The sequence below is a fragment of the Plectropomus leopardus genome, chromosome 24, assembly GCF_026936395.1.
Source record: "Plectropomus leopardus strain MGB_pleo_1.0 chromosome 24, ASM2693639v1, whole genome shotgun sequence".
NCBI classification, from domain to species: Eukaryota; Metazoa; Chordata; class Actinopteri; order Perciformes; family Serranidae; genus Plectropomus; species Plectropomus leopardus.
This window is the reverse complement of record NC_142199.1, coordinates 15,662,031-15,685,597: the sequence shown is the minus strand read 5'-3', so window position 1 is coordinate 15,685,597 and position 23,567 is coordinate 15,662,031. Positions and strand designations below refer to the sequence as shown.

General features: G+C 39.3%; 1 protein-coding gene across 4 annotated transcripts in view; it reads right to left on the bottom strand.

The window, feature by feature from the left end:
• Nucleotides 1–23,567, bottom strand: part of kcnh7a (potassium channel, voltage gated eag related subfamily H, member 7a) — a 98,708-nt gene that overhangs the window by 28,390 nt on the left and 46,751 nt on the right. For 2 of the 4 annotated variants that reach the window (XM_088074434.1, XM_042512823.2), the window contains exons 5-11: nucleotides 23,199–23,219; nucleotides 21,270–21,293; nucleotides 19,610–19,824; nucleotides 12,548–12,973; nucleotides 2,390–2,621; nucleotides 2,115–2,282; nucleotides 1,038–1,237 (exon numbers count right to left, since the gene is read on the bottom strand). In XM_088074434.1, coding sequence (XP_087930560.1) covers nucleotides 1,038–1,237; nucleotides 2,115–2,282; nucleotides 2,390–2,621; nucleotides 12,548–12,973; nucleotides 19,610–19,824; nucleotides 21,270–21,293; nucleotides 23,199–23,219 — 1,286 coding nt within the window. The remainder of the gene's footprint in view (nucleotides 1–1,037; nucleotides 1,238–2,114; nucleotides 2,283–2,389; nucleotides 2,622–12,547; nucleotides 12,974–19,609; nucleotides 19,825–21,269; nucleotides 21,294–23,198; nucleotides 23,220–23,567) is intronic. The other 2 variants (XM_088074435.1, XM_088074436.1) reach the window with 2 other exon arrangements.

The window sequence follows — 23,567 nt, the reverse complement described above, 5'->3', positions numbered from 1 at the left end:
ACACATGTACCTCCTGCTCTTACCAGAGTGGTGGGGTCATTCCATTTGACATGAGGCAGACATGGAAAAGACAAACTTATATAAGTACCATGAACAGTATCATGATGAGAAAAGCCAGAGTTACTCTAACTGTGGCTTTCACTTCACTTGTGGCTATGACTGAACATTGCACAGTATAATCAGGATGAAAACATTATACCATGCCAGTGACATAGCAAGATCGCTTCACGATGTGGTAAGAGCATTTCTCGACAGGATAGTTGAAAATCACACAAATGATATTGGAAAGAGAGAAGAAGCAAGAACAAACTTTAAGGGGAAGTTCACTCCAAAATCAAAAATTCAGATTTTCCTCTAATCTGTAGTGCTATTTATCAGTCTAGATTGTTTTAGTTTTTGAATGTATTGACATACTTTCGCATGCTTGAAATGTCCCAAAATGATCATTTTAAACATGTCCAAATCGTTTGTACAGAATTTAAGGACGGCATCTTGGACAAAAGGGAATGCGGATCAATATTTTTTTCACCATTTTCTGACATTTTATAAACCAAAAAACAAATCAATTAATCAAAATAGAAATGAGTTGATTTTTCTTTTTAAGGAAAATTAATTGAGGAGGGAAATATTTATTTCCTGCAAGTCTAACATTATACTGTTCACAAAAGATTTATGGACCATGTTGATTAACATGAGCATGATTTTCGAGAAAAGACATTGCTGTTAAGCTTTTCAAATATATTTTTTGGCTCTTTGAGCAACACAAGCTGAATGCCATCTAGTTCCCTTATATTGGGTAGAAGGCAGACATCTCTTTGGTCGATATCTCCAACACTCAGCAGCTCACAGCAAAACAATCTAGACTGATAAATAGCACGACAGGTAAGAGGAAAAATTATCTGTATTCTTGATTTTGGGTTGAACTGTTCCTTTAACTTGATTTTTTTGTTACCACTGTGGGGAAAAAACAAGAAGCTAGAGGCAAGAAGCCCCTCCCCTATATAACAGACACAGTGGCACACACACTCCTCTCGTACCATATTCATGTCGATGCCGTTGGTGTATGTCCAGGCGTGTTGGAAGTACTCCTCCAGCCTCTGCCTCAGCGGGTTTGGGATCTGGTGGAAGCGGATGAATTCTTTGACCCGTAGCATCTGGAGGTGATACCTGGCTGTACCTGAATACAACCTCTGGATGATGGCGGACACGTTTCCAAAGATGCTGGCGTACATTAGAGCTGGGAGAGAAGCCACACAGGTGAACATTGAGCCGCGGTGGCTGAGGCTGCTTGTACACTAACTACTTTACTACTGTTTCTTCCAAACAAACAACCTCTGCTGCTGAATGACCTCCTATGTGTCAGCTTTTTCATAAGACCCAACTGAGACTGCAGTAAATCTGAGGGAGATAATCTTACATTTAAATATGGATCTTTCCTTTAACCCTTTCAAACCTGACGCAACATCACATTTCTTGTGCTGCTCTCAGACATATTTTACAACTATTTAAACCTTTAGGCCCTGAGCAAATTGGTTTAATTTCTTTCATAAACATATTTTTAAAAATGCAATGATCAACTGGGCAAGAAATTTCCTGCAAATTGCAAAAAAACCCCCCAAAAAAACAGATGTAGAACATTCTTCTAACAAAAGCAAGGGAAAACATTTCCAAAGAGCTATATTTATCATTATCATAATTCTATAATTAAATTATTTTATAGAATTACTATCATTTTTAAGCATTTTTTCCCAGGTCATTTCCATTCTTTTTTTCCAAGTTTTCCATTTGTGTCTTTTTCTTTGTTTGGAGTTTTTGTGCTAATTTAAGGTAATTTTCTTGCTTGTTTTTTTCCTTATTTCTTGCTCATTTCATCTTATGTTGCACATAACCATTTTCCCACATTTTTGAAAGGGCAGATTTCAAAGGGTTAAAATGACCATGATTAATTGTTGATTACATTTTTAACTATTATTGGCTTGCATCTTTTTAAATGACTGCAAAAGTGCATTAAAAAAAGCTAAATGAAGCACTGTGTGACTCATTTTCTCTCATATAACCCTTCAGTAATGACAGGATTCTAATACTAAATGTTCTGTGACTCAGCTGTCACTCACATCCAATGAGCATGACGCAAATGGAAAAGATCTTCTCAGAGTTGGTGTTGGGGGAGACGTTCCCAAAGCCCACGCTGGTCAGACTGCTGAAGGTGAAGTAGAGCGCTGTGACGTACTTATCTTTGATGGAGGGGCCAGAGCTGGGGTCACTGTAGTTGTATTTTTTGCCTATAATGAATATCAGCACATACTGAAAGTTAACAAATCTGACTGGAAAAATGGCCCTAAATTGTACTTTCTTACCACATTTTTTGGAAAATAACAAGAAGGATCACCTATCGACACCCCCAGGTTGTCCAGCCAGCCTATCTTATGCTCCAGGTAAGGCTTCTCCACATTGCCAATGGCGTACCAGATGCAGGCCAACCAATGAGCGATAAGGGCAAAGATGCACATAAGCAGCATGAGGACGGCAGCGCCGTACTCTGAATAGCGGTCCAGCTTACGGGCGACTCGTACCAGCCGTAAGAGACGGGCCGTCTTCAGCAGACCGATCAGAGTGGTGGTCTACGGTGAAAAACGGAGAGATGAGCATGAAGAAGTTAGTAACATGAAGGTATATATGGTATATATGATCAATCACAGCACATTAAGGTTTCATCCATGTTTGTGAGAACATGGACGCTTCACACACAGAAGATCTATACAATCAGCACAGTTTCACGGTGGACACCCAAGGTTCTTGAGTTATGGCCAAAAACATGTTGTATGAGGTCACTGTTACCTTGACCTATGACCTTTGACCACCAGAATCTAATCGGTTCATTTTTTAATCAAAGTGGATGTTTGTGCCAAATTTTCAGATACTGCCTTCACGGAAATGAGACAAATAAAAGGTCACAGTGACCTTGACCTTTGATCTCTAAACTCTAATCAGCTCATCTTTGAGTCCAAGTGATTTTTTTGGTTAAATATGAAGAAATTCGCTCAAGGTGTGAGATAATCAAATGATCAAGTGTCTATTGAATGTGCAGTTTTTTTGTCTTTTAAATACATGTCGTATTTAGCAATCATTGTAATTTATAAACACATGAGGAGCATTCTTGTTTTGCTTTTTAAAACTTTGTATTTATCTTATATGTTTTTAATATGTTTGATTTTTGATTCCCTTTTTTTGCACTGTACTAAGATAGTAATATAAGGTCTGTTATTCTGCTCTATTTTACAGCATGGAAAATCTATATTAAAAATATGGAGAGAAAATCCCCCCCTCCAAATATCTGAACTAAATCAGCAGTTATATCTCGTTAAAATGTGAGCTTTATTTTGTCCTATCAAGGCTAAATTTATATCTCTGATGTTATTTCAACATGTGTGAAACAAAAATCCTGCGATGACAAATTACTTCTGTTTTGAATTATTTATGTTATATTATTCAAGTTGTATCTTTATTCATTTTCTATGAAGTATCTTATTTTTATTTTATTTATTTTTGTCCTTTATTTATTTAGCTGAGAAATCTTTTTTCACTCAGGTTCGTGCTCATATACTTTGTTGATATGTTTGACCTGCCTTATTTTTGTACAAAAAAAAAAAAAAAAGAAAGAAAAGTCCTGCATCATCTCAAGTGTCACCAGACACCGATACTAATCTTCCCAGCAATCAAAGTGAACAAGCTGTTTGTCTTCTTTCAGTGTCAAGGGTTAGGATCGGGGTCATGAGGAGGATCGGCTCAGTGCAGAGATTCAAAAACATATGCAGCTTAGGAATGCTTAATCTTATTCACACGCACACACACACGACATATAGGAGACACACAGACTAGACAGTGGATCATTCCTGGATCATTCCTGCTGCTGTAAACAAATCTTTCAAGGTCTCAGCGTCCCCGAGTGTCAACACGGCTGCCTATGGCTCTGCAAATCACGCAGTCAGTATGGAAGTGGCTTTAGTGGAACAGACTGGTATGCAAATAAGCGTATGGGAGAGCGGGGAGAGTTGGTGAATCATTCATTTGGCTGATGATGAGGCAATTTTGAATTACTGCATATGACAATGGCAATATTAGCAGTAAAAAAACATAAATATGAGCTGCTTGGAGCCTTTGACAAAGCCTCGAGACCAGTCAGTGGGAAGTAAACAGTGCATAAGCAGCTCTGTAGAATACACAGACACACACACACACACACACACACACACACACACACACACACACACACACACACACACACAGAGTGGCGTGCATACATCACAATGTACACACACTGCCTTCTGTTCTCTTTAATTTAAAGCACTGTAATCCTCCCATCTCAATTTTCTAGCCCGACTAAATTAAGACAGTCTATGGGAGGAGAGTCGGGGAAAGGGGGACAGCACAGAGCCATAACACGAGTCCGGATTTATTAGTGTCGTGCAGTCCGTAAACACAATAAGTGAGAATGCTAATAGGTGCTACCACTCCCTATCGTGCCTGACAATTATCTAATATCCTCGGGGAAATCATTACCCGCAGCCTCCTGCAGAAGTTGTGCTTCCTTCACGTCCTTATTTGGGCCTCATGAGCAGGTGAGCGTAAATATAACACTGCTTATCCAAAGCATTGGAAGCAGGAAGGAGGCCGGTGGAGGTTTTTTTTTTTTTTTTTTTTAAGATGATTCATGAGGGAGAGTGAGTCTCTGTCATGGTGAGGAAAAGTGCTGTAGCTGCTTGTGATGGGTCCATTAATGAGCCTCCGTCCTCCCAATCTCACCCCTAAATCACCGCCATCATTCACCACTGTGCATCCGGCCAGCGCGCCCTCTCACTGACAACTGAGCGAACAGTGAATGAATCATATATAGGAACAGATGAGCCCTAAATTATCCATCATCTGTGAGCGTGCGCTGCCTTAGGTGTAGTGACTATGTGAGTGACCTGCACAGATGACACAGCACATGCTGTATGATGTGGCCCACACAGTGTAATGTTGATTAAAATCTGGGCTTACAGTAAGTCCCAGGCGTTTGGAGCTGAGGAGCCAGGCTAAAGCTCCCATTAGCAACCAGCTGTATAAAACATATCCGCTGAATATCCCTCTGGCCATCTGCCACTGCGGCTTTCCAGGCTCGTCCGGCCACTTTAAACACCAAGAGTCAACCCAACTTAGGATGTAACCTTTTGACTCTTATTCTGTGGACACAACATGGGATCTAATGCTGAAGGTGGGCTCTGTTTATCCTCTGTATCGCACTGCTATTTGGGCGATCAGATTTTTCTGTAAATGCTACAAATCAGTGGAACTCAGTGCCGATTTAAGGAGCTGCAGCTCTAATTTGTTTTTTTTTTTTTTACATGCATTCACTTGAATGTAGCTTTTAATTGTGTATTTTTATGCTTTTTTGCGTCGTATTATGTTGCATTGTCTGTCTCGTGTCTCCTTCTTTGTATCACTTTATATCATGTGCTATTGTGTGTATTATTTGTCTTTGTCCTTTTTTTGTTTTCTACCACCTCGTATTATTATTTTTAGGTATGTTTTTGTTCTGACCTGCCGAGGGACTGCAGATGCAATTTAGCTCTAAGCTATAATCTGGTACGGTGCATTAAATGATAACATTTATGTTTAAAACAAATAAATCACATAAATTGCTTACAAAGTAGTTATATAATAATTCTATAAAGTAAGTAAACCAGGAAGCTGAACATGATGTATGAAACTGGACAGACACTGATTAAGTTCAGCCACTGGGCACATTTAAAACTAGCAGTTTTTTGACATGTGGGAGCATTTTTTTGTGTTTCAGTTGATTTTGTTTCGATCTAAAACTGCTCTTTACAGGGTTTTCCATAAAACAATGACTCATACAGAAGTAATCCCTCTCAGTCATCATTTAAGACCCACTAGAAGTGTGTGGCAGTGAATTTTTCACTCTGCTTTCTGCCTGTTTTTTTCCACTAATTTTACTAGTGATTTTACTACTAGTTTTTGAACTTGATTTCAAATCATTTTAAATCATCTTTTCTTCTTTGCACCTCTTCTCTGGACTTTTACTTTTCTAATGGTAATTTTTATTTTAATATTTTTACATCATTTTGTAAGTAATTTTACCTTTTATAACTCATCTCATTACTCTTTTATGGTAAATCTGTATCCTTCATTACGCTTTAAATCGCCCTGTTATACAAAACGTGCTATACAAATAAAGCTGCCTTGCCTTTGTTCGGGACGTCTCTGAGTGTTTAATCCCACAGCTCACAGGTGAGGTCCGGACTTGAGGAAGTATTTCACGAATATAAAGACTGTCCTTTAATAAAACTAGTCTGTCTCTGCAGTAAAAAGATGCAAATACTTTTGAAGTTGTCCAGAAAAAACAGAGAAAAAGGATGTTTTTGCTTAAGAAGGAGAAAACCTACAGCTACCAGAATGCACCGACCACAGCAGACCAAAAGAGGGGTGAAGTGATGAGTCATAAAACGTGGAAGTCCGTTTTCAATAGCTTTTTGCTGCTGGTGATTTAATTTACGCTTCAAAACACAAAAGTGGTGTTCCTCTGTGAAGATTATCACACTAAACAAAACGTGTAAGTCTCATAAACTTGTGTTCGTCACAGAGCTTATTTTTGGCGATAATTGAAAATCCGATTCAAAAGTCCCATAAGGTTTTTGACGAGGAAACGAGTGCGATGCTTACTTCCTGGTTGGCCTACAAAAATACGTCATCCCTTCACCACTCTGTAAACGCTCACACTCGTGGGTGATGTCACAAAATGGCGGCTGGTGTGAAGCAGTGAGCTAAAAGATATTTCTGAAAATGTTAGAGGTGAGAAATATGCAACTCAGTGACGAATCTTATCCTGTATTTGATCAACGATCAGTGGTTTGATCTGAAAAGCGAAGCAGGCTGATGCCTACTTTCTGTTCACAAACTCTCACTATTGCAGCCGAACAGCTATTTTTGATTTTTTTTTTTCTTAAAAGTAAAATAATTTTGAGTTTTAGGGTGTGTTTTTTTTCCATAAATTGTTTTTAAATTTTACTTTAATGTTTTGGGAGGGCTTTTTTCTTTTCTTTTTGAAATTTAGAGTTATTTATTTTTACATACTTCAAAATTGTGGATGGTGTTTTTTTTTATTTTCTATTTAAAATCCTAATATTCTGTTCACAGGGGTATTTTTTTAGAAAAATAATATCAAGTATGGGCGGGGGGTCTATTTTTTTTTACAATTTTAATTTTTGTGTGTTTTTTTCTATTTCTTTTTTATAATGTCTGTGGGGTTTGGGTTTTGTTTTCTTTCTTTTTTTATTTTTTTGCATAGGGTACTTTTTACTTACTATACTTTAAATATACCTTCCTGATTATTCTCACTTTTACTTGAGTAACATTTTTAATGCAGAACTTAAACTTGTAACAGAGTATTTTCACAGGTTGGTATTAGTACTTTTACTTAAGTAAAGGAACTGAACACTTCATTACTGGTCATATTCCCTCTGTCACAGAGACACAATATTGTTTTGTTGCTCATCTAATACAAAAGACAACAATATAATTGTCTGAGTAAACAGTTGTACATGGATTTTGAACATAAGTCTGTGTCTATTGTGACGGTTTGCACAATTCCAGCAGGGCAAAAGTGAGATTGAGGGGGCTGCCTGTTACAATGAACCTGCCTCCTCTCTTTTCTTTGTTTAGCTCAGCAGCTGCTGCAGGTTTTTGCAGCATAATAGAGTTGGAGTGGAGTGCGTTTCTGTTGTCTGCTTTAACCGACAGCAAAAATAATGCATGTTTTAACTGAAAAAACAAAGCCAGAGTGAATGCGAGGGGAGGGGGAATTAATTAAAAAAGCGTGATTTGCGTGAAAATATATGAAAAAATCTGCCACAAAAGAGCTTTGTGCGTGTGTAGTTCCCTTTGAGCTCAAAATTTAATATTTGTGAGCATAAATAGCTGTTGTCCCTGGATAAACTCCGATCAATAATAATTATTGACATGGGCAATTTTCCGGAACTGCTTCACTGACGACAAATAAAAGCCTGACTGTGGACTAATGTTTGCTAATTTATTGCTGAGTACTGAAAGAGATTTCTCTTGCGAGTGTTTAGGACCACTGAACCAAAAAGTCGACTAATTTTAAAGTAAAATCACCCGCGCCCTGAGACATTTTGGGTAAGAAGTGTCTTGGCTTAGTTCAGCTGTTAATGTGCATCAACAAAACCCTGAAAATAATATTTGAATTCTGGTTTAGAGCATATTTTCACACTAAGCCTCTGTAATTCACCATTACCAAACTCTGGGCACATGAACGAGGACATGACAGGAAAACAAGCTCATTTAATCACAACAGGACATTAATATGAAAATGATGGAGGAGCTCAAATGACTCTTGCAGGAAAATTCTGCACCGCACCATTTCTTTTCATTTGCCAGCCTGCAGAGCTGAAATCCAGCACTGACAAGAATCTCTCACGGGAGATTTCAACCTGCCATGTTTCTAATGAAATCAGAAAAAAAAAAAATCTTACCATATTGTCTGTTTCCAGGCAACAAAGGTGCACGGGATTATGTCTAAAAATAGTCTCTGTCTCTGCACAAAGAGCTAAAATAACACACCTTAAAGACAGGAGCTAAAAGTGTGCATGGATGTGTTATTTTCAGTTTGTGCTCGTGATTGGAGGAGCTAAAAATACAACGTTTTTGTCGCAGCTCATCCTGTCACTGTGTGCTTTTGACACGAGCTGTAACGGGAACACACATTCTGTCACTGCACCAGTCATCTAAATGTATGACGAGGACATACATCGTGCTGTGGCGTCCCTCGGCTGTCCGCTCTTTTTTCTCCACCTGACACTCACTGATGGCCTCCAACCATGGACCCCCTCACAGGAACACACACCTAATGGTAAATAATGACTCTGCAAACCAACACACTGACATCAGGGCCTGCCCGCAACACACACATCAGTTTGGGATGTTGTGTGTGTGTGTGTGTGTGTGTTTAAGGGGGGTGTTACGTCACACATCCTAACATCTGGCATTGTAACACATTTTAGTAGCTTGTGTGTTTCTCCTCTGCATGCTTTAGTCCAGTGGTGGAATGTAACTAAGTACATTTTCTCAAGTACTGCACTTAAGTGCAAATTTAAGGTACTTGTACTTTACTTGAGTTTTTACTTTTTGTGTCACTTACTAGTTTTACTCCACTACATTTCAGAAGAAAATCTTGCAGTCTTTACTTAATTGCAATCATCTGACAGCTTTAGTTACTTTACAGATTAAATTTTTGCATAAAAAGATAAAAAAATATATAAGAATATGGTATTTTTTGTAACGAATTAAGTTACCAAACAGTTCCCACAGGCAGGACTGCAATGATTCTTTAATTAATCTTAAACGACTGACTTTTTCCCATACTTTTGAGGTTTTGAGGGTGTTTATTCTGCGAATATTTTTAAATAATTTTCTTTCTTTTTTTTCTTTTTCTGACAATTTAAAGTTTTTTTTCCCTATTTTTAATCATTTAAAATTTGGGGAGTTATTTATTAATTATTTAAATCATTTTTTGGTTTTTGATTTTTTTTATGGTGATAATTTAGAGTTTTTTGGGGTGTTTCCTTTTTTATAATTTTAAGGTTTTTAGGATGCTTTCTTGTGGGTTTTACATTTAATAATTTTGAGTTTTGGGGCGTAAAAGTTGTTTTTTCTCCCTTTTTTCTAATAATTGTAAGGTTTTGAATTGTTTTGTGTTGGGTTTTATTTAAGTAGCATTTTTAGTGAAGGGGTTTTACTTGAAACTGAGTATTTTTACTGTGTGGTATTAGTACTTTTACTTAAGTAAAGGATCTGAATACATTATCCAACACTGCTTTAGCTCTTCCATAAGAGATGTCAGAACTGCAGCTCACCTAACTTATTAATATTCAAGAGTACAGTGGGATCTAAATTTAAGGTAAGCATTGCAGTGTAGGCTCATAATGATTGTTATTGCACTCTCTGAACTGCTCTCTGCGAGCGTTAGATAACTGGCAGTGCCACCTCCCTCAGACACACATCACGAGCAAAAGCAGCTCTCACTGGCAGAGCGGTTAGGGAGGCTGAGACCTTTTTAACTGATTTGGATTGCCCGGGGCCGTCCAGTCTGGCTCTGATGAAGAGAGAGCGCAGGGAAGCAGATGTGACAGCCGGGCGTCAGATTGCTTTAGTCGTCTAAACAGCTCAGAAACATGACTGCTGGAGCTGCGGCTTCACGTCATGACACAGGAGTAATGAAGGGGGGAAGCCGCTCTGCAAGGTGAAAAAGTTTGCGCTCTCAAATTTTGGGCTTGTCAAAAAGTTAGCAAGGTAAGTAAGTAAGTAGGGAAAGTAAACTTTCCCGAATCATTAGACATAAAAAATCTGTTTCTGCGTCACTTAGTTCTATACTACATGTCAACAATAAAAACTCCAAATGAATTTAATAAAGTGAGCAGGTCGACAGCTCAGCGCTATTATGTTCCATGATCATTTGCTTTCTTTCTTTGCTGACAGCATCGTTATAAACCTCCTTAAAATCAATCAAATGCAATTATTCTCTTTTAACAGTCATCTGAAGGCAGCTGCACTCAGTCTCTAACTAGCTGGATGTTGCACACTGTCAAAGCACAATCATGCACGGATGACCCGCAAGTTACATTTCCTGTAACCAACACCAGACTTCTGCAGAACGACAACAGAAGCCTTCTGCATGTCTTTTCAGGGTTCATCAGGAGCAAGTTAAAATAAAGGACTTCCAAGTACTTTTTCCACTCATTTTTAATTTCAAGGATGAAATTGTGTTCTCCACAACCAGCTGTTGCAAGAAAAAATTGTAAATTTGTAAAACGGAGCAAACATGCTACCAGAGTCTAAAATCAACTTATTATTAACTGTTTTTTTTACTGGTACAGCTCAAAACTTGTGCTAATGGCTGAAACTCCAGTGTGAGTGTTTTGCAGGCTAATGAAACATCCCATTGCCGACTATTTACTGGTGTTTACCAAAGATTGTCAAACAATTGCTGAATATTGATAGTGAACTGCCAAATGTGATACGACAGTCGAACTGGTATCATATGAAACTAAAGCACCCATTGGCACCATATGTCAAGCTGCATCTCAAATTAATCTTCAGGTTGCGACTTTAATATAATGTGACTATAATATAATGGTTTTTTATATAATTTGCATCAACCAGCTAGAGCTAAAGGGGGCAGGAAAGGGGGAGAGACCACAGCGACAGAACAGCAGCTAAAAGTATGGCGGAAGCTATGGCAAAGTATGAGCCTAAGAAGTGTCCAAGAAAAGTTTCTGGAGTGGATGCTCCACATAGTAAAGAAACTTAATGTTCAGAGGAAGAACTGAAGTAAAAAAAAGAGACTTGCACCACCCGAGGAGATGCAGCAAGCTTACTTGGCGGCATATATCATAAGCACACGTCGACAGTGTTTGTTTAATTACTCTCCCTGCCAGAGAGGAGGGAAACAAAAGTTCCGCACTGCAGATTTAATCAGCCAACTATCTCCTTCCCTGACTGTCAGCAATTATTTTTCCAAATCTCACTGAATTAAACACATGAAAATAAAACATGAAAAAAATAGATACACTGCTGTGTGGTTTTATGCCTCCAGACACCAGTCAAGTCTCACGTACAGTTTACATCCACACCACAGTTTTAAGGTTCTTATGTTATGGCCAAAAACATTTTTTATGAGGTCACCGTGACCTTGACCTTTGACCACCAAAATCGAAACAGTTCATCCTTAAGTCTACTCAAACGTTTGCGTTTGAGTAGACTTAAGGATGAACTGTTAATGAGTTAATGTGTTAATGAGTTATCACGTTCACAAGATTGAGACTGACAAGGTCGCACTGACTTTCACCTTTGACCTCTGGCCAACAAAATCTAATCAGATCATGTTTGAGTCCACACGAAGGTTTGTGCCAAATATAAAGAAATTCTCTCAAGGTGTTCTTAAGTTATCGCGTTCACAAAAATGAGACAAATCCAAGGTAATGGTGACCTTGACCTTTGACCACCAAAATCGAATCAGTTTATCCTTGGGTCCACTCAAACATCCGTGTCAAATTTGAAGAAATTCTCTGAAGGTGTTCCTGAGATATTAATCACAAGAATGAGACAGAAAAGGTCACTCTGACTTTCACCTATGACCTATGACCACCAAAATCTTATTAAATCATCTATGAGTCTAAGTGAAGTGCCAAGTTTTTCTTGAGATATCGAGTTCACAATAATAGGCCAGAAGGATGGACAACACGAAAACATAATGCCTCCAGCCTCGGCTATGAAGGCGGAGGCATAAAAATATTCCTTCTTCTTAATTCCTTTGTGGGGATATCGAATAAAATTGTAAATAACACACAAAAAAATCACTGTAGAATCTTTAACATGTCAAACAATAATAAGCTCTCTCTCTGAAAAACTCTCTGCGTGATTTCCGGACTGTGAGTGCAGCAGGACTGAGTAATAAATCCTCCACTCTTACCTCATCTGATCCGGAGCCAAAGATGAGCAGGTCGAAGGGGATGGCCGCCACCATGTCTATGAGGAACCAGCCTTTAAAGTAGTGGATGGCGATCTTGGCCGGGTGGCTGACCACTTCCTCGTTGATGTTGACGTACGTGGTCCTGAAGTTTATGAGGATGTCCACGATGAACATAATGTCCACTATCAGATCCACTACGTTTAAGGGGGAGCAGGAGTAGCCGCACTCCCGCCTCCTCTGCTCCTCGATGTCGTTGAGGAGGAAGGCAGCAGAGTAGGGCGTGAAGATGGCGGTGTAGATGACCAGCAGCAGGATAAGCCAGTCCCACACTGCTTTGAAGGGACTGTAGTGAAGGATGGTCCACTTGTCCATACGTGGAGTTTGGAGTTTATACTCAGGCAGCACGTCTGCACCTAGAGAGAGGACCTGAGGAGGAGGACACACAAAACACAATTTATCAACTAAAATAAAATATCGAGACATATTTTTCCAGCAGACCTCTTTCCGTGCATGGGATCTAGTGCATTGAAATACACCAATACCTCGCCATTCTCCACAGCAGCATGGTCCACGAGGCGTTTATGTCCATCAAAAGAAGTCTTTTTTTTACAAGTCTTATTTCAGGGAAAACAGAGGAAAAAAAGTGTGTGGTTTGTTTCTGTGTGGTGGACGTTAGAGACAGAAATGTAAAATGTGTCAGTCCTCTTAAGTCCCTTTCCTCTCTCTCATGGTGATGTGCTTTTATATCGAGGTGTGTTTTGTTGTGTTTAGTTAGAGTTGTGGATTTTTTCACGATTACCTTATATGCGTTGTTCAATCTGGGTCATTTCCGACAAAAGCCCTCTGCTATTTTTAAATTTTAAATTTTATATATATATATATTATATATATATACATATATCACTATTTATAGCACTTTTTTAACCTTTTTTTTGTTTTGTGTGCCTATTTTCAGGTATTTTTCTCCTTTACTCATTTCTTGATAATTTTACCCCAGCTGTAATATGAAATGATATTCTTGTAAATAAAATGAACACACTCAATTTCTCCACTGTATAGTATTTCTGCATAAATTCCCATGCAGCAGAAGAATCATAAACATGCCTTGAGGTTTAGCACAACATGTTACATTCAGTAAAATGTAAGTACAGTTCGATATAAACCAAGGAGCTTTTTTTTTTATTTCTGTGCCTTTACACTGATGCGCGTGCTGGGATGTGGCGTTGAATTATGACATACCACTGAAGATAAGGTCATGTAAAGGTCATGTTTGTTGATATGTGAGTAATCTGACTGTAGGAGTTGAACTTCAGCGCTGCGACTGTACACACTGTACAATCCTAACGCACTTCATCTAGCAACTCAAAGAAACACCCTGCATGAGCTGATTACTGGAGGCATGAATTCCCCGCTCACACAAATAAATCATGCAAGTGTTAAGTGAAGGATGAAGAAAAAAGCTTTGAGTCTAATAATTTGAAATTTGAAGTATGCATAAAAAAAAGGTTAATAAAAAAATATTGTGTTTGCTTGTGTGACAGAAATATCTGGGCAAGTTGTTCCGAACTTCAAACAGAAAATAAAACTCTTTGAGGTACAAAAAAAAGAAAAAAAATCCAAAGAACAACTGCATGCGTAAACTCTGAAGAGTGTTTTGCATGGAGGACGGAGTTATAATCCATTTCAGCGAGCCGGGATGTCGCTATCATTATCTCCGTTATTGCAGTTACCATATATACCTGAATGGCTTTTAACATCAATATTACAGCGGCGTCATGGACCATTTCGGATAAGAGTCTCAATGACTTGGAAGTAATTATAGGCGCGGGCAGAGGATACATCTATTCATCTAAGTGTCTGACACTTCAATAGCCAGGAATTTTCAGGGCATGGCTCGCTCACTACTGATTATTGTAGCTCTAAGAAGGACCGGCGGCGAGAGAGAAGCAGATCGAGTACATGAGCTGGAAGGGCAGAGAGACAATTACTGTGTATCAGCGAGAGAACGGGACAAAGAAAAGATCCTGTACCCATCGCATGTGCCCTTATCTCTAACCTGGTCACCTTGACAACCCCTGTGATTGAGAGGAGACGACTGAGGGACAGAGGGATGATGTATGGGACAAAAAAACGCTGAAGTGTTAATAATTGAATTGGTTATTAGAAACTCCTGCCCTTTCTGCAATGAGGAGGGTCAAACGCTTTACCCTCTGATACGGGGTAACCTTTGAAATCGATGAGAATCCAAAGGACGGACAAAGAGAATGTGTTCTATTATTCATCGGGCTGCCACTTCATTAAAAAGCGGGTGTTCCTGACGCTTGTTTCATTACGGTCACGACACGAGGCGTAATTGCTGTTGACTTTCGAATAACTGTGCTTCGATTGCCGTGGTCTTAAATTGATTTCTGTTAGACGCAGCAGAGAAAGAGGTGCGAACAAAAAGAAAAGCTTTCACGTTCCAATGACTGTTTTAAGAACTGAAGAAAAAAAAAAACCTGTACCAATTATTAGGCGTCATGCTGGCAGTGACATACAAAGAGATTTTCTCAGTTTTGTACCCATGACTCGTTTGTGTTTTGTGAGCACCCTTTGTTTACTGGGATCCTAAGTTTTGTTATTTTTCTTTTCTCCTAGGTTAGAAATTTTTTACACAATCCAAGAGCGCTCTTACCAAGATAAGAGAAAAACTTCTTTTTTTTGACATCCACAAATTGTTGCCCAATGCCAGTGTTGAACATTAACGAAGTACATTTACTACACAAAACCTCTGTGAAATCGTGGACTATCCCCTCCCAGAAATCCCTCCTACACGGCCGCTCCCACATATAAGGGGCTTGTCTTTCCATTATCTGTCTCATTATAGAAAAAAATATTTTTTAGTACTATGTAAGGGTCATTTTCGTCTTGTTTGTTTGGTTTATTAACTTTTTGAAAACAAATTTTCAGGTAATTTTCTGTAAATTTTTATTTCTATTTTGGGGGACAGTTTACATGTGAAAATCAAGGCAATTCGCTCAGGTTTCCAAGGGTTAAATAACATTTAGGGGGTGTTACCTGTGCGAAAACGTTACTTAGAACTCATTTGTCAGCACTTCTGGGTCAGTGCAGATTTGGATGTTTCAGAATGTTTGTTGCATGTCGAGTTGATTTATCTTAATTTATATCTCAACAGAAAATAAAGCAAATGAGAGAACTTGAAGAAAATGTTGCCGAATGAAGCCAAATGTTTACGTCCTCGCACAAACATTGCTCTGCTGTCACGCCGTGATGATACAAACAAGACGGTAACTCTGCATTGCACCAACAGCGCTCCCCGCCATGGATACATTACCCCTCGGCCTGCTGGGAAGCCTGGGAGGAGTTGCTTTGTTGGCAGGATGACAGCTCTGGATTAACGTGTTGTAGCCAATCTGTTTCTAAATAAAATATCCCATCTCAATTATTTAACCTACCTACTGTATGCTATGTGCACTTGGCGCAAATGAACTCTCTTGTGGGATAATGGAGGGCTCGATGTGTGTTTGGCTTGGCTTCAAACAATATGCAAATGAGCATTAGCTTTCTCCCCTTCTCCGCTTCTTTGACGCTGTCAGGGCTGGGCTATTATTTATAAGAGCCGAGTGTTGTTTCATGTTTCTGCGGTTAATCACGTGGCTTCTGTCATGAAAAATGATGCATGTAGCTCTGGTTTTGATTCCATATCAGGCTTCAGATAACCCCGGGACATTTAAAACGAGACATTAACGGACAGTCGTGGGCATCTAAGAGATGTGTGTGCATGAGCTGCATGCAGCGAGACGCTCAAAGTGTAAGAAACAGCATGGGAGCTGGAAGTCTGCGTTCTCTCCGGGCTGACCAGCTAAACCTCCATCTGCCTGGAAGGCACCAAGGCCAGGAGAGAAGCGGGTCTGTTCAGACGCCTTGATCGCTGCTTCAAATTAACCCAGAGGAGGCCGGAGTCGGTTTCGAGACATCTGCTGCCGCTTTGTGTTCCTCACAGTCAGGTGTCTAGAGAACTGTTTGCAGATCTAAACTGTGGAAGATGGGGATACGCCGCAATCCCCCCATGACTTATGTTTCTGTTTGTTACTATGATGATTTTAATGCTCAGCAGCATGCAGTAAGCAAAGCACAGAAATGACACACCATATGCTCGGTCGTAGAAGGAGGGGAGGGGAGGGAAGGGGGCTTAGACAGACAGTCAGGGTCCCAACACATTATCCTGAACAGAATTTCAAAACTACTCAATGACTTTTCAAGGAGAATAACATTTCAGTGACCATTTAAATTGTATAACACAAACAAAACTGCATAGCTCCAAATTAGGGTTGTCAAAAAATCAAAGCTCAGATACTAATCAGAGCTCCCCCTTTAAAGTCTGAGATTTGAATCATAAGTCAACTTAGACTGCCTCCAGTCAAGCAGCCTTTTTTGTCTGTGCAGTGTACTTCTTGGGATGTTTTGGTCCCCAAATTTTGCTGCGCAGTGAGTGCTCTTGACTTTCTTGCTGTTCTTTGGAGCTGCGGACACGCAGGAAGCAGCACAGAGGAGGAGAGAGCTTCTGCTTTAAAGTGGTAAATTATAGCTTACAGCAACATAACACAATACAATCTCTGGCTTTTGATATTTAGTAATAGCAAAAAATGTTGTTTCACATTTAGGACCTGTTGTTAGCGCCGTTAGCTTGTGTATTATCTGATGTGAATGTCGCTGTCATACTGAACGTCCAGCAGAGCCTGACAAATTTTAAAGTCTATGGGACACCAGTGCTAGTGTAGACTATATACACACTGATTTTTGGGCCCCAGTGTGCTACATGTTACAAAATTGCATTAAAACCACATTAACAAGTGTGCTCTCTCTGCTGGGTAATAACTTTGACTTCAGCAGCGGATGGCGAGGTCAGTGCGGTCTGCTCTGCCTCTGGCTCTGCTGAAGTTGCCTTTGAGTGCGAACAGGGGTCAAATTTTGTGCCCTCTATCCGTTACACCATTAATGGCAAAATGCAAAACTGAGACCTAATCAGTGGTTTGGGGCAGCCTCGGCGTACTCCAGGGAATACATTAAGGTACGGTCCTCGTCTAACCCGCGCCACTTTTCAGCTCCAGCAGGGAAGGTGAGAATGACCTCTAACCTTGTCCGTAACTCTAGAAATATAGCCCGAGCTCTGGACACTGTCTGGCAGCGGTAAGAGAATCCCTGATTATCTGCTACAGGTGATAGACACCTCTGCCGTTTTACGTATCAAACCCCTTGAGGTTCAATTACTCATCACGTGGCGCGGGTGGAGGGAGGGCGTGGATGCAATCTGCTGACTTCATCAGCTGCTCAATCTGTGCGAGGCTGATTTGTGATGATAGTTAGTGATTTTATGATGGACATTACTATTGAATTCCAATGTCTCTCTGCTCCAGTTTGCACAACCACAGAGACAATCAACAAAGGATCAGTGTATGAATTATTAATAAATGCTAACTATACATGCCCACGACTGCTCTTAATTGTTTTCCAAACAAGATCTTACAAACAGATGGCTGGGTAATGGATTTTATACTACACTGATAATAACAACCTCTGACATGCAAAAGATCGCTTTTAGAGGGAAAAACCATGCACATTAAAATTAAAAAAGCCCTTAAGGTTTCAATGTGCATGCTTGAAATACTGAACATGGGAATGAAATTAGCACTTAAAATGGGGATAAAAGCAGCGCACAAATGTTAAAGCTGTCTGATCTAATCAGCTTTGATCAATGCGGCTGTAAACATTAGTTGGTTAGTCGATTGTTTGGTAATTATGCTCCTGTCAGGCCAAATTGTCATTAGTCGGACAATAGCTGGTGTTACTTAAACCCTTAGGGACTGTTTGGTGCATTTTACACGCTTTTCATTCTTAATTTTTGGATAATTTTGGCTGTGTTCATGCATCTGGCATACATTTTTTAATGTGTATGTTTGTTTGCTCTTGTAATTTACAGCTCAGCTCTTACAATAAGTCTAAAATACACTGTGTAAATGAAATTATTACTTTCATACTGTTTTTTTCATCTAAAAACATAGTGGCATCATGACAAAAACCTGGCATTTGAAGGTTTTAAATTCTGAAAATTAATGAATATTTGGCATTTATAATTACGACTGGTGTTGGTTAAAAAAAATAACTCAATGAAAGTTGAAAAAATATTAATGCCTAATATTTTTTAAGCTTGATTTTGAAAGGCGCATTTTGTTCGCAGAGCGATACGAATGTGTAATATTAAAGTTGGCCCTAAGGGTATACAAGGCTGTGTGTTCACAAAAGTGTGAACAGTTGTATTGGCTTGATTTCTTTCAATAACACGGAAAAAAGGCAATAAGCAACTTAGGAAGAAATGACATTGAAATTAAAGAGAAATTAGTAAAAAGTACAAGAAAACTACCTGAACATTAGCACACACACAAAAAGAATACTGCAGGTAAGAATAATGGAAAAGGACTTCAGTTCTGTTTTGTGGGTTTTCTCTCTCTGAACTGGGGCCATGATTTGCTGCATTGTGCTGTACTTTGCATATTTACACATTAACACATATTTGTAATACAATTTTCAGATAACTTTTATGTCATTGAAAGCAAAATTATAACATTCAAATCACTGTTTTCTTGACAGACTCCCTTTCACAAAAATGCATTTTTCTCAGCTTTCTAAAAAAAGTGGTCTTTTTGATGAAACTCGCCTCTATTCAACTTCAGATAAATCAAAAAAGGAACAAGGTGCAAACAAACGTTTTTTTCCATGACGAAAAGGAGCGTTTCTTCTTTCATTTGAGCTATTCTGTGTTTTCAGAGTTTTTGTACAAAATATTCTGTGGGTCTTGAAAGATGACTCAAAATGGCAAGAAAAGCTGGCACAAGCCACTTTCCTTTATATAATAGGGCTGGCACTCAATGAGTTAAGACCCCAGACATATGAACTGAATATGCTTTGGACTCTTTTGCCACTTTTCGCACGAATACAGAGGCTTTAAAAGGACCACGTGATCGTAGAACATTCTCAGAGCGCTTCACTTGGTTAGCATCTTACCTGCGTGACCTTGTCGGTGACATTGTGTGTGTGGTCTTTGACCTTTGGGGCGATGATGGTTTTCTCAGAGGACGGAGGGGAGGGGCACTTCTTCTCGTTGTTGGCCTCTGAGAAGTTGAGCGTGATGAGGGGGATCTTGTTGATGGTGCTGTACTTGTTGAGATTGGAGTCGGAGGTGGAGCCCAGCAGGCTGGATTTGATCTGGCTGAGCGGCCCTGGAGGAGAAAGGCGACAGAGGGGAGGTGTCGTCATCAAAAGTCGTCACATCTTTTACTAACGCTGGGCTTATTGTTGATGTAGGCGTTCTGAATCGTGGACATCAGTCTCGTATTCATTTGTGATTGTTGTGACATGGGTAGCGAGCATGGGGTGGCCCTTGCTTTTGGAGTGAGTTCAACCACAACACAACACACGGAGGATACAACAGATACTGAAATATAAACTCGACACCCTCTGACTGACTCGTCTAGGGTGAACAGGCCTTTCAGAGTTTCTCATGAAAAGATAATGAAGAACACTGCTGGTGAAAGAAAAGAATGATTTAATGCACAATCAAAGAATGCAACTCCACGCAGTTAGTCAAACCACTACGGAGATATATTTCTCTCTATATTATTTGTGTGAACAGATTGACAATCTGTGTTTTAATGTGAAGTCTGTAAATCTAAAACACCTTACAAATATACGAAAAAAGATATTTTGCAAATATAGAACAAATTGGCAAAAAGTATTCAAATTTTTAAAAAAAAATCTCTGAATACATTCAAATAATTATGAGTGTTGGTCACTGACATCCAGACATCTCTCTACAACCTTTCGGAAAATGGGAAAAAAATAAAAATCCAAAATAATGTCATCATAAAATAGCTGATTGACACGTGACTTTGTATTGAGACTGACAGACAGTTTGTCTCAAAACTGCCTGTAAAGCACAAATCCACAAATGAAGAACTGAAATCCACAAATGCCTTTTTTTTATTCACAAATAGAAACTGGATTTACAAATACCTGCTTGAAACTACATTTTAGAAATATATTTACAAACGCTTTTTAATCATTTGTAAATTATTTAAGCGTATTCACATATTTTTCTTTTTTATTCGTAGATTTTGTTTGTGTATTTTCAGATCCATTTTATTTACGAAATATTTTTCTGTGTTTAATTTTTTCTTGTATTTGTGGGATGTTTTCTACTGATTTCACATTATCACATGGATTATTGATCTGTTCACACAAATAATGTCGAGACGAATGCATCTCCATAAACCATCTGTCTGATGACAAGTTGAAAATTAACAAAATCTCCTCAACGTTCTCTGAAAGTCCACAGCTTCATAAAAACTGACTCTCAGACATCAACTGCCTTCTTGTGAAAGCATTCGACAATATGTGACAGCACTACACACACCAACATGAGACCCAATGAGAGTGATAAAAAGTGAAAATTGCTGATTCAGCCCTGTGAGCCAGCAGAGGAAGGTTGCACTGTTTTTTTGCCCCCTTTTTTTCACAAAGTACGATACAGTGATTGAGAGTCAAGGACGGAGAAACAGACAGCTGAGGATGAGAGATTGCATGCACAGCGTCAATGCATGCCACAGTAAGGATACATCATTGCAGTCATGAAAAATAACTTCAAAAGGAAAAGCTGAAGCCATACCCCCAGCCATCCAGGAGCGAGACACTAGCAAACCAGGAGAGAGAAGAAATAGGGGGTAAAGGGGAGAGTGGGAATGTGGAGGGGTGGTTGGATTGCAGGGTCAGTTGTCATGGATACAAGTACATCAGTCATATTATGGCATTTATCGAGGAAACTAAAGAAGAAGGAAGGGTCATTACGTCAGTGACAGCAGTCAGATTTTGCCAGACTTTGGTACCAAGTCACACTGTATTCTGTCATATCTGTCGAGCCTTTTGACCGAAAAATGCTTCCACAAAATAAAACAAGGAATACCGCAACGTGGTTTTATGCCTTCACGCATCAGTCAGAATGCACATAAGGTTTACATCCATGTGTGTGAAAACATGGATGCTTCACACAGAGGATATATACAGTCAGCACAGTTTCAAGGTGGACACCCATAAATCTTGAGTTAAGCCAAAAACATGTTTCATGAGGTCACTGTGACCTTGACCTTTCACCTTCAACCAACAGATTTGAGTTCAATCTTGAATCCAAGTGGATGTTTGTGCCAAATTTCAGGAAACTCCCTCAAGGTCATCTAAAGAAGAAGTTTCAGCTGGTTGTGATCTGAAATCGTCACGATGAGATGACACTGAATTATACAGTGTTCCTATAAAAAAGTACTGTACAAAACAACACAGCTATGATCTGTTTGGAGACACAGACGGACGGATGGACGAATAGATCGATAGAAAAATGTACTTAAGTGATCCCAAGCTGGGAAATTATTTTGTTACAGAGTAGATATACTCTGCACTGGAGCGGCGAGAACACAGTGATACATACGTCACAGCAGAAGAGAAAAAAATCATCCATAGACGACTAAAACTGAGCACATTCTTTGACACTATGATATATGTAGAATATCTATAGAATGCACAACATAAAAAATATACTATGATAAACTTTTAAAAAACAAACATTTAAATTCTAAATGCTTAAAACAAATTTAAATATGCTATATAATAAAACATACTATGTTTATGTGTATGTGTATATACATAAAAACGTGCAAATTGGTATAAACTAGTTTGCAGTTGGGTAGAGTTGGAGAATTATATGTGCAACTAATAATGCAAAATAATGAGTAATAACAGGGAAAATGAACCACATTTCAATAATGGTGGAAGCATTTCGTCAGTCACAGATGAAACAGCAAAGATATGACTGAACATAATTGGACTTGCGGGGCCAGCTCCATTTACTGCGACAGAAGTGGCACCAAAGTCCAGCACCAGTGCAGACTAACGTAATAAACCTTCCTCCTTTCTTTTTTAGTTGTATTGGCATTTATCAGGAAAATAAAGCACTTTGGCAGCTCTGTGCGTCAACCTTTATAATAGTACGAAACATTTTGGGAACTCCTCATTTGATCCTGAACACAACTAAACAGAAATGCATTGAGTCACAATCAGCGAGATAATGCTGTAAAATGCATGCAGCATCAGCACTGCTATGGGTCCATTGCAATTTAAATTCTTATGGGAAAAAGGACAAGGGTGAGTAGTATTGAATTTTAATGTAAACAGTCAGGTTTCTATTCATTCACTGAGGCATGGCAAAGAAAACAGAGGTTACAGACAGTGGGAGGTTTCATCTCGTAAAGCTTCGTTGATTTTCTTCAATGAACAAAAGCAGCAGAGAGATGTATTGCTTCATGCAAGCGCGTGCAGAGGTCAGTGTGTTTTTTTAAGCGAGCCTTCCCCTGGGCCACTGGCTTGGGATCAGCAGGTTGTGCGCGCTGAGACCGAGTCATTTAGTGCTGTGCCAGTGTTTTCAAGAACTTACAAACACAGGCAGTCAACACAGACCTCGGTTATGAGGGGAATTTCATGCAGCAAGCAGGCGCTGTCGTCCAGTAGACATGCTAAAATTCAAAAAATGCAGCAGGCTGATTTTTGTTACCTTTGATATTGCGACCATTGTCTGCGAGGAGCGTCGGAGAAGAGAGAAAAAGGGCGGTGAGGGGAGGTGAGAGAGGAAATTCTGGTGCTTCCGTGATGACAAATGGGGACTGGCATCAACCCCCCGCTACTGTCCCCATGAACAATTCATTACTATGAAGTAGACGGATTACTGTGTCAGCCACTGGGAGCTATTTGAATGAGGATTGTAGATAAGGGGATGGGGGGAGACTGATTGGCCTGGAGGAAACGGCCAGTCTGGGGCACTTTTACCCTCATCCAAATGAGGGCCAAAAGGCTAATGAGTGATCCAGACTCAGGGGAAGATCAATAGCACACAGTGTAGATGGTGACTCAGTATAATACTGAT